A 12,691-nucleotide genomic window follows, 5' to 3' on the forward strand; every position below is an offset into this window, starting at 1 on the left:
AGTAACTAGAAAAATTACCATATAGTTAAAAATTTAAACAAATTAATTTAACGTTTATTAATTGAAAAAAGTAGGATTTATTTAAAAACATAACAATTCAATATTATAAGCTTATTGTAAACATAAATACGAGCGCCGCGCCACGGCGAGAAACACAAATAGCAGCACTGGTGTGAACGTGTTAACACGAAACTATGTACCTTCAAACAAATTTCCATCTTTCCGTAATTTTCCGTCAAATCTTCATTCTTATCGCAGTAAGATCTGAACATCTTGTTATGGTATCACTCGTGTAGTAAATTAAAGACTATGATAAGTACCTCGGAATTTTTTCAAATATTTTTCAAAACCTAAAACTGTATAAAATCAGGCCAAGAGCTGAAAGATTCATAATACCGACCGCGTTAGTGAAAAACCATACTGGCGGCAGAAAATTAATATGTATATTGCATATGTATGTCAGCGTCGATTTCTCTATGGAGGAGATTCACATGTTGAGGTCGACGCGTCGTACACTCGTTGATTTATTCCCAAGGGTATCGTATAGCCGATAGCCCGAGTCATAAATGTGCCATCAGGGTTTAGGCTGATAGCGGCGCATACTCTTCACGAGTATCGTGGTTCTAAGAGTCGCGGATGTTATAGTTTCAGAGTAGCAACAGAGTGTTGTTCGATGCTCACCGTCGTCCACATGCGCAGAGCCGATGATTCGAAGACACTCGAAGTCACGGTGCCTCGTGAAACGTGGAAAACGACAAAGATTTCCTACTGACAATTAGAAGGATCTGGTCACGCAATGGGCAGGCTGATGAACAGTTTTTTTTATTATTATTTAATTTGTACTTTACAATTTGTCCAGCTGGACATTTGGTAAATTTTTCTAACTTAATTGCTAAATAACATGTAGATGGCTACACCCTCCGGGATACCATCTTCGAGTGTGACTATTTTATTTCTTTAGTGAAGTCAGTGGAGTGTTTTCTTTTTAGTCTTCTTTCTATATGAGTTTTGCTCGCTTCAGCAGCCAGCTGGTTTGGATGTGTTGCCATTCTTTCCCTGTATTTTTCTGCATACCTGCCGATTTCTTCTTTGACCGTTGGTATTTTTAAGTCTTTGCGTATATCCTCGTTTCTGACATACCATGGAGCGTTGACTATTGTTCTCAGTATCTTGCATTGTAGCGAGTTTATTTATGTGGCTTACTGCTGCTGCTATCTCCCATAGCGGTATTCTGTACGTCCAGATTGGTTTTATTATCGTTTTGTAGATTTTTAGTTTATTTTCTATGCTGAGTTTAGAGTATGAACAGAGATGATACGAACTTCTACTTGTGAATCACGTTCGTTTCCAACCACGATGACTTTACACAGCGAACTGTGATTTTTGCTGATCGCTTCTGATCGGCGAAGAGCATCTGTTCTCTGCGCGCGTCACATAACTCGTATATTTTATATCAACGATATCGAGTGAATATTACGACTTTGAAATCGAGAGGAAGAGTTAGTATTTTACTCTTTAACACGTTGACTGCCACGCGTGTTTTCAAAGAAATCTCCGTCAGGCCACGCGTGCAGCAGTACCAAGTGTTCTCTGCTAGGTGCTCCCATCGATATTTTAGTAATGCGAGTCGTTCATGTGTTGGTCTCAAGAATGATCTTTCGTTTCGTTTGTTCGCAACATTAAAACCACTAGCTGTTGTTGAATATAACAAATAAAAGTGTGGTATAGATTATTCCGACCAAATGGTTTTTTATGCCACCACAATTAGAAAAGGAATCAAATGGTACAGAAAACTTGGCATTCAACTCCCTCTGGGAATTTTTGTTGTAAACGCTTTGACGGTTTACAAAATTGCAACGAGGAAGAACATAAATATTAGAGTATTTAGACAATTATTAGTTGCAAAATTATTAGAGTTGTCTGAAAATACAAAAAATCCTTGTCTTCGACGTAGTCGGCATAATATCGCCGTTCGGAAAAATGATTCCGCAAGAAGCATTAGACGCGCATGCAAACTATGTTATGCAAATAAAAGACGTCGAATGGACCGAACAAAGGCACAAAAGAATTTGAAGAAAACAACTTATTGTTCAAATTGTCCCGACCAACCTCAGTTATGTATAGAATGCTTTAAAGTTTTACATTATTATTAAATAATTTTTTAATGAACCATTTTCGTGTTACTTTTATAACAATTCAACAGTTTTATTATTATGGGATATCTTCTCAAATACCTATGACGATCCTTCGCAAGTAATCAAATAAGCAACTCCCGAATATGGGTTTCGCGGCCTGACCAGAAACTTTGCTGACACCCGAATACGGGTGTCGTGGCAGTCAACGTGTTAAAACACTGATGCGAGATAGAGAAAAGAAAATTGAATTCTTTTTCGTCTTTTGATTCTTTGCACTCGGCATATCTTTATTTCCTTACCATTTTTTTCTTCTTTTTTTTTCATACAGTGTGAAGGAGAATCTTCAAGGAAACATATATTTTTTAAAAATGTGTAACTTATGTAATTTTATGCTGTATCTATAATCACCAGTGATGTCTTTGTGTTCCTTTAAAAGTGACAGCCGGTTGCTTAATATTAAATAAATTTGTGTTTTATGCAGGAAACGTACTCTTTGCCTTACATTATACGCAGATATCTTTGTGCAAGTTATATCGAAACGTTCTATAAAAAATAATTCAATGAAGATGGAGAATTAAAATCACAGTGAGCAAATTCGATCAAGATAAATAAATCACGATCACGGTCGTCGATGAAGTTATATCACGACCGTGATCGTGAATTTGCGGCCGCTGTGACAAATCGCTGTTAGCGATTTTGCACGCCTTCTCTACTGGTGACATCCACTGCATAAACAGCTCTCGAAACTCATATACCGAATTTACCGAATATCCAGCTGGACAAATTGTAAAGTATAAATTAAATAATAATAGAAAACAAATGTACCGAAGCCTGGAGAAAATCGTTCGAAAATTTGACAACAATTAAAAATCAACATGAGAGATAAGAAGCTTGTCATTTTGCACACTTGTCGGACAAAAACAGGAACGAAGAAAACGTAATAAATCTCGCGATATCGCCGCTCATTTTCAAAATTCGACCGAAGATTCTGAACAAGCAAATTTTAATTGACAATTTAAATACAGGCAAAGAACTATGTAGCGTTGCTAACATTCAATGTCGGAGCAACGTTAAAACCAAATTCGAGCAAAGAAGAGAGTGCATCTATCGTTTAATTACTCTGATAGTAATTTGTTAAAATACACTGTCGGTCGTACGCAACACCAACCGTGAAAGAGTTAATATCCGCAGTTTAATCTCCGCTTTCATCATCACCTTTTAGTTTTATTTTTTACCAGTTTTACGACTGAGTAGTTGAATCATCGATAGAAGTAAAATAATTGTCTCGATGGGAAAGCTTCTTCCTTCGATTTCCACGAAATTGATTACACGACTATCGAATGGATCGAATTAAAAATCTTAACAAACCGAGATTGTATTTGTATCGATATTCCCACAATCAGCCACGGTTGACCAGCGATAGATTTTACCTCGAACCGAGGTATCTGATCTTGTAATGGAACGAACTTATTGAGGTATAAGGACTTCGACGATAGTGGAAGAACGATACAGACTGTTATATACATCTCGGTTCTGTTTGTATCAAAGAAATCCTCATTCCAGGATTTTGCCCACCCTCGTTCGAGTGGTTTTCCAATACGCGGAACTTGAAGCGTATTTCTTCGGCTCTTATTGCGCAGCCGATCCGCTCGATACGATGCTATCGACTTATTGGGCGAGCCATCGTTTGCTCTCCTTCGTTTTCTCGTCGTTTTTTTTTTTTTTTTTTTTGGCGACAACTTTCTATGGTCGGGAACGCGAAGAATGGAAAGTCGTGTTGGGTCGGACAGATCGCGAGTACCATGGGAAAGTAATAGATTACGTTTTTATTCTACTTTGGCAGCTTGAAAAATAATAATAGAGGAGACGTGTATTATTATGGTAATGTCAAACTATATCAGGTTGTTTGAAAAGTTTGTTTCGTCTTTTTTTTGTAAGGGAATAATAGATGTACATTTGTTCCGTTGGAACAAAATGGATCATAAAGTGGATTGAATAAAATTATGAAAAGTAATAAAAATGCTATGCATCTATCATTTCGTTATAAAACGGAAGAAACTTTTCGGACAACCTGATATTTCGTTTCTCGCGATTTTTTCAAAACTGATTAAATTTGAATGGAGTTTAAATTGAAACGGCTACGGCTGTCTTGTCCCAGTAGATCGACGATTCTCGTAAGCTGGAACAAGACGGCTCTAGCTCTTTCAATTTAGATTTAATTCGAATTTAATTGATTTATCAGTTTTGAAGAAATCGCGTGAAATAAAATACAACCGTTGAATGCATTTTTATTGAAAATAACATATGCACATGCTAATTGGCATGAAAAATGACACACAGTTTCGAAATTTTGACCGGTTTTCTGAAATACATTTTTATTGTGAATATTGTAGTATCGTGGAAATTTAGGTATAAATTTTTTCCTGATACTATTTATTATTTGTAATTTATTTACAATAAATTAGTTATACAGATATTAATTAGACAGAAAACGATGATTGTTTAATTTGGAACTAAATGTAACAATCTTACTCTAATTCGACCACTCTCGCAACTGGACAACGCTAACAACTCAATATCTCAACACGCTAGCAACTCACGCAACTCGACAACGCTAACAACTCTACTCTTCGACTCCTCGATTAACTCTGACCTCTCGACTCACTCTCATTCTCGATCAACCGTCCAACGCTTCTCGATCAACAACAATTTTTTAAAATTCAAATCGTCCTCCTCCATTAGCGTTATTTTTTCCTCTCTCTAATCCCGTCCTGTTAACGCTCCGCAAGAACTAGGTGACACACAGGCTTTTTCACTATGTAAATTAACAACCGAAGGACAGACGACATTCTTTTGATCGATCTCTAATCAGGCTTTTTCCTCACGATACTACAATATTGTGAATATTATAAATTATTATGAATGTGAATGATTGAATGAATCATGAATTATTAGGTTGTCGAAAAGTGTCTTTCTTTTACAACGATGCATCTTTATACAAACATGAAACCTAATCTGTCGAACGTTGTGATCTTTATTTTGATAGAACAGAATGCATCATACGTAATTCGATAAAATAATATAAATAAATAATATAATTATTTCCTTATAAAACGAAAGAAACTTTTCGGACGACCCAATGCTATTTTACAACTGTCTGTAAAAGCGTTAAGAGCAAAGCAGCGAATTAATGTAATAAAATAAACGCGATATTATCGAGAAACATAGAGATAAAGTGACTTACTTAATAAGTGTTTAATAATAACGGACACTTTACGGTAGTAGACTACATAAATCATAGTGCTAGAAATGTTTCTACATCATCAATCTTCGTGAAACTGTAGAATCTAGGTTGGAGATATATAGAGATGTTAGTTTGAATGATAATAAAAAGTTGTATAGTATAGCGATAGTAGAAAGGTGAATAATAGTAAAAGAAAGTATGAAGCAAATCTTTTGGATTTCTCTTTGGACTGCACGTCATAAGGCAGAGCTCGGTAATGTAAATTGATTGAGAACAAATCGCAAGTGAAAATATTGATAAAATGAAAACTAACGTGACAGTACTTACTATCTTAATATTTCTAAGTCAGAAAGACTTGCAACTGTACTTACTTTACACGACGATGTCTAAAATTAATGTATGATGTGAATGTTTGAAAACGTGATAAATCATGCATCTAATTATAACGTAATATTGACAAATTTATTCGCGAACAATTTTAATTTTCACTTGGTCGACTTCACAACAAGACAAATATTATACATTCCGCTTATTAATTCACCATTAACATCATTGCACATTTTCAATGTATTTCAAATATTATTGTCGTGAATGGAATAAAGTGTCTGAATACACCATATTAACCAGTACAATTAAACTATCTTATAACACATTATGTTGTAATAATAATAACAGCAATGTTTATTTATAATAATGATGTTATCAAAATGTTTACGCATTTTTGGGAAATTTAAAGTTCCAAGAATTTACAAAGCACGTGTAACACGTACTGTACAAATATTTATGATATTCAAAGTAGACCTCTCGCTATTATATTTAGTAGACGAAACAAATTTCTACCTAAATTCCATTTCTCTGATTACGTTGGTAAAAAATATGAAATTCCATTGAACATCCGCAGCGCAGTTATAAGACTTTAATTTATTCGCATAATTACCCAGTCGTGTATGTTTCACATACATTTTGAAATCTTAGAAACCTATTTTTCGATCTATCTTATAATAATATAGTTATTATAACTTAATTAATATTATAATGTAACAAGTTTTAATTTTTTCACGCGTCTATTTTTTAAACGAGGAAAACTAAAATGGTATTTTAAATAACTTAAAAATTAGTAGCAGCTGTGTATGTACGATACGATGAGAATTTGTTTAAATCTGCTGTGTGGGCACACACTAGAATGTTGTATACACGAGTGAACATCCACTCAGATATCCGACTTTCTATCACGCCTTCAGGAAGTCGTACTTTTGTTGATTGCCCAGGCGAAGCTTCACTGCGTGGTCCTCGAGTGTATTGAGAAGGAAATCTCAGCCACGCTCGCGTGGGGTCATCCACATCTATTTTCCCTCAACTTTTATCGTTCTCTGAAGAAGGCACATGGGAGTTTGAATCTGCTCGTTCTCGGAATAACGCCAATATACATATTTTTCCCAGACTAGGATTTTCATCACCTTCTTTGCTGTAGTTTTCCTACAACCGATTATATGCAGAAATATATTGCATTCAAATTAACATGCAGCTGGTTTTTAATTTAAATCTGAGTTTTAAAAGCTACTACAGTCGGCTCTCGATCTATTCCTCCGGTTATTTAACTGTTTTTTAAACTATTGAAAATGCAAATGAACGATATTGTAGAAATTATTAACAAAATTTTAATTTACGTCAAAACTTCTTACAAGTCACACTTCCTCGCAATTTCTAGTATTTTTTACGTTAACAAAATTTTGATTTACGTCAAAGCTTCTTATAAATTACAATTTCTCGGAATCTCTAGCATTTTTAACATAAAGAAAATTTTGATTGACGTCAAAATTTCTTATAAATCACAATTCCTCGCAATCTTTAGCATTTTTAACATTAATAAAATTTTAATTTACGTCGAAACTTATTACAAATCACAATTCCTCGCAATCTCTAGCATTTTTAACATTTAAATTAATTGTGGTTTAAATATCTCCTCTGCTTATTGTTGGTAGATAATATTTACAAAATTTCTTGAAATTAAGAACTGTATCACCTGTTCCATTTCAACATTTTACGACACCACGCGTTTCCAAATAATAAAAGGACGAAACTTAACTGTCTCTATAATAAGTATAAAACGACAGTATGGATCATTATTTTCCTTGTACCGTAAAACAAAAATAATGTAGAAAAGGAAAGAAATTGTGACTTGTCAAAGTACTACAAAGTATGTGCAAGCGAGCATAAAAATTCTTAGAAAAATTAATTTTTGCTACGTCAAAACCATTTCGCATAATTGAATCTGTATTTCTACACGAAGGAAGCGATGCGATTGTTGAGTAATATTGATACAATACAAATTATGCGCGTGAGATATATTTAACGCGTGAAATAGTAACAAATATAAACTGTATTTAATACACAACATTTCGCAGCAGTGATTAGTTTCGCTTTGCATTTTGAACGATAAAGAAATTAGGACAGAAAGTGAACAAACTGTTTTTATTTAAAAATATGACTAATAATTCAATTAATTTAAGTTTTTAATAATTTAATACGATTCAATTTTTGTGTTGTAAATAAAACAAGTCGTTGGTAATATTGATGAAATATCAATAAATACCAGTTTCACCTTTAAATCGCATATTGTACTATTGAAAATAACCAAGTTAATTAAAAATCTTTTCAATTATAGAAATTCATATTTTCTGAACTATACGAGCTAAAAGAAATAAAAAATAGATATTAAAATTTTTACGACGAATAAGTTGAAATTTAATGTCAATTCTCGTACATAGTATAAAAACAACTGTGCCAGTGTAAAATATTGTGCCATTTTTACCTACAAATGTTACTTCAATTATATACTTTTTCATATTTTAACAGCTGTTCTCTTTGTTAATTATATCCAAAATAATTCAACCCGGCGCGTTTCCCCTTGAAATTAAAACAAGATTAAGTTAATTATCAATTTGTTACCATAGTATTATTATTCCCACCATCCCCATATTATTAATAATATTTCTTTTGTATTTACAATAAACAAAAGCAACAAAGCCAAAAGATATTTCTTTGAAAAAAGGTAACTCGTTATTTTTCGTGGTATATTAATAAAAGTACACGGTAGCTGAGCTGGAAAATAATATTTCTCGAAAGACTGTTTGAATTAATTCGACAAATATAATACGTGTGATCAAAATATGAAGAAAATGGTAATTAATGGTAATGCTGTCTCGCTGAAATAATTACGAGGCTTTTCGCGATTCTCCAACTAAAACGCAGGAAAGAAACAGGTCGCAAGCCATTAAAGCTCAAGCCCTCATCCGAGTTACACGGAAGGCTTGGCCTTTGTTAGCGATAAGTGGAGGTTTCGCGGTGAACGCCAACAACCACTCTTGCTACCGTTCACCACGACCACCAGCAGCGTTTCACATTCTACGTTAGGCGAAAACCTTCGACCTTCTACGGTCAAGGTCGCTCGCGCGCTCGCGCGCCTCGTCTCCACTTCCTACGTTAGGGAAATTTTGCAACTTGCCGAGCAGACGTTTTATTGGCAAGCACTCCGCATAACGAGGAACACGATATCGTAAAATTAGCACGTTGCGATACTTTTTATGAATAATTTATGGCTGCGAATTATCCAGAGCGCGCAACTAGAACGCACGCGGATAATACTTCGTATGCAGTTCGTAACGCGAGTTGCTTGCCAGCTTTTACCTGTGATTTTTGACCAGCTTTTGCCTCTGATTTTTGCCAGCTTTTGTCTCCGATTTTTATAATAACGTATCTCTATGCAGTTGCTGGTGATTTTTGTTTTCTGATTTTCTCTTTTTTTTAGCGTAAAATAAAGTAGTTTCTAACTTGAAAAAATATCTTTGCTACTATGCTGTTCTACAGTTCTACAGTTTGGCTAACTTCGTTTCAAAAGGATTGGCTTTTAGTTTATTTATTTTCCGTATGTAGGCAACTCCTTTTACAGGTTTATTATCAATTATTTTGGAAAAATTTAATTCATTACCGGGTAATAAATTATATCACCGAATTCGTGTTTCTCCTTCGATTATTGTAATAAAGTTTTAATTAACAAGGGAATTTGATATCACGTTGAATACGCTTCCCTATTTTAGCCACTATATTGCTTTGAACACAAAATAATTATCGCGATTACTCTTGAAATTAACTGCACATTGTTCGCATCACTTTATTGTAACTAAATAATTCATCAGTAATATATCCAATTTGCTTTATTACGTTGCTGTTCTTAAAAATATTAACTCTAATATGTCCTCTCCAACATTGTTAAATCCATATTTATGTGGTTTACACCTTTAACGTGAAAACAAAATATTCCAACATTCTTATTTTTATTATCTCAGTTTCATTCGGTTTTTAAATTTATTCAATTCATATGCGTTATTTCTACGATAAAATATTCTTGTGAATAGACTTGGATATGCTTTTGTTAAAATTTTGTCGCGTGGAAAATATTCCTGTCGAATCTATAAATAATTTTTTTTTTTTTGAGGTGTTTTTTTATCAGAGTTGTTGACGCCTTGCACAGATGCCTCCCGTCGAAAACAGGCACACCATGTGTCCACATACCAATCAACGGTAATTAAAAAGTCCGTTAGTTCAGATGTCATATATATGTTCATTGTATTCCGAATCTACAATCCGAAAAATAAATGTATGATAAATGTTAATACGTCAACAAGCATATAAAATACTATTGACATTTCCGGCGGTTCTGCTGACTCTAAAACTAATGACACGCTTAATTAAAATATTAGAATTCTCGAAAATCGCACGTGTTTTATCCGTTTCGTAAACTTGACGCAAATCGTTGGTTTTATTGGGTTGGCAACTAAGTGATTGCGGAATTTATCATTACCACCTAATGACAAAATCCGCAATCATTTAGTTGCCAATCCAATAATAAGCAGAAAAGGTCAGCGTGACCATTCTCAGAACAAAGTTAGGCAAAGTCGAAATACAATATCTAAAAAGCAATTAGTTTGATAATATGTCATTTTATTTGGTTTATTCTTACGATTATAATTATATGACAATTATTTTATTATTTATTTGAATAAATATGACCTGAAATAATTTCTGATTCTGTCAACTGTATCAGAAACACAAATGTCATTGTGAAGGTAATTGAGATGAGGAGAATTTTCACATAGCGAATGCTGCGATATTATAAAACACAATTCTGTGAATTCAAACTTGTTATACGTATTTTAATAATATCTATGTATATATCTGCTATACATTGGTATTATGTTAACGTAACTTAATCCAACAAAGATTTACAAGAAGCTTTCTGGTATAGAACGCGCAGCCTCGAGTCGAGTCTGGACTTCAGATCTCATCAAAGGGGATTTTATTTCAACTAGTATTTCAATTAGTACTAAAATTAAATTATTTGTTATTTTACTTAAAATTGCCAATCAAAATGAACATTCGTGTTTAGGAATGATTTATTTCATCTTGCTATGAAAAATGAAAGTAACAAATTAGTTTAACACTAGAACTACCGATAGTTAACACGAAACTATTTCTATCAAAGCCAGTCAAAATGACTGGTCTTTAAAAAATACGTATTAATAGAATATTTATTACTTTCTTGCGGAAGAAATTCCATGTTATGTAGTAAATTTTTGATATTATTATCTGGGATTTCTAGCTGAGTGTTGACACATTTATAAAATTGTAGAACCAGTCGTTTTGACTGGTGTGGTATTTCGAATGTTAGCATTTAGCGATTTAGCGATCGATCCGGAATTTTCCTGATAACTGATATCGTCATATCAAATGATACGCAGTAAAAATTTTCGAAACGTGTGGGAAGTTATACAAAACGAGGAAACTGGTTAATTGGGGTTCGATAAACAGATTGCAACACCCTTTTACACTTTGACAAATACCAGTCACTTTGACTGATATTTGTATAAATAGCTTTGATATAAAATTATTTTCGGTTTGAATACATAAAAAACAAAATAAAATTCATCATATTATTCTTTTAGTTATCGTTACGAAAGTCATTACATCATTGTGGAAAAAAATATAACATAAACTAGGAATTTCAAAATAAAATTGTAAAACCAGTCAATTTGACTGGTGTGGTAGATCTAATGTTAAACAATTATTTATTTTAAATCCTTATTCTTCCTTCCTATTTTAACTCTAAAACTTCCAAACCATTCAAAACGATCGGCATCAGATTTTTGGTTTTTGCGATTGTATTGTGAAAACATGTAAATGCCTTTGACAACGTTATTGTTCGCTCTTATTCACCACAACCAGATGTCCGCGTATAACGCGGTATATTATTTTCATGGTATTCGATATTGCTTCGGAGGTACATGCTCGCCAACACAATTTTATCAATATGTATCTTACAGATTAATTGATCAAGTGTTCCTAAATAAACGCTCGAAGCGTACATCTCGTATGTCAAAGCGCTACACTAAATAGAGCAGCCGCCCAGACGCTCTAAATCCTGTGCAATGCTAATGCATACAGTGAAATTGCTATCACCTGCATAGTACTATCGATCAACGTATTTGTTCACAGGCTTGTCGGGCAACGATGTTAGCGGTTGGTCGAAAATCCCCTGCCTGAAGGGACGTTCCTCCAGCAAAGGTGGAAACGCATCTTCCGGTGCACATGGCGGTCCGCCACAATGTCCACATTCTGTGTTAAGCAGCACTCGTAGTTCAGTCAGCAGTTCGCCATTGAGCCCATGCCCAACACCTATGCCATTTTTGGTCACCTCGGGCTCGGTTAGGTGAGTTTCAATCTGCCCTATTTATTCACCAAATTTATTTACTTATTTAATCCTCGTAAAAGATTATACTATTCCACCACTTACAGAACAATTTTTATGAAATTCTTCGACTTTGATGTGCGATAGCTCTGAAGAAAGATTAGTAAAAAAAGCGTTATAAATGCGTGAGAAACAAAGACACAGAGCAAAAATTAATTATTCGTCTTCTCATTTCATTGGTGTTTTACCATTTGATTTGACACACGAACGTCACATTCACTTTATCTTATTAATGGACCTTGCTTAATTTATTATCTGTTAATAGACTGTAGATTTTTAATAAATTTGAAGATGCAAAAATCTACAAATTGCATATAACGTACAAGACATGTAAAATATTCAAAGTAGGGTACACTTTATAGGTTTCAGCGAACGAAACAAATTCTTGTGCAGGTTTTGTTCATAAAAATAGAAAATTGTATAAAAATCCGTAGTCTAGTTATCAGTGACTAGATTATAATACACAATCACGTTAACAATAAATTATAACACAACAACAATAATAAT

General features: G+C 33.7%; 1 protein-coding gene across 8 annotated transcripts in view; it reads left to right on the top strand.

Annotated features, from left to right (window-relative positions):
• The window catches only part of LOC126929033 (uncharacterized), a 194,311-nt gene that overhangs the window by 140,628 nt on the left and 40,992 nt on the right, over window positions 1-12,691 (top strand). For all 8 annotated transcript variants that reach the window (XR_007717042.1, XM_050745039.1, XM_050745038.1 and 5 more), the window contains exon 4: window positions 11,932-12,145. Coding sequence is in view for 7 of the 8 variants with exons in the window: in XM_050745039.1 (XP_050600996.1) it covers window positions 11,932-12,145 (214 nt within the window). In the remaining variant the exon portion in view is untranslated. The remainder of the gene's footprint in view (window positions 1-11,931; window positions 12,146-12,691) is intronic.

This window comes from Bombus affinis, chromosome 2, assembly GCF_024516045.1.
Source record: "Bombus affinis isolate iyBomAffi1 chromosome 2, iyBomAffi1.2, whole genome shotgun sequence".
NCBI lineage: Eukaryota > Metazoa > Arthropoda > Insecta > Hymenoptera > Apidae > Bombus > Bombus affinis.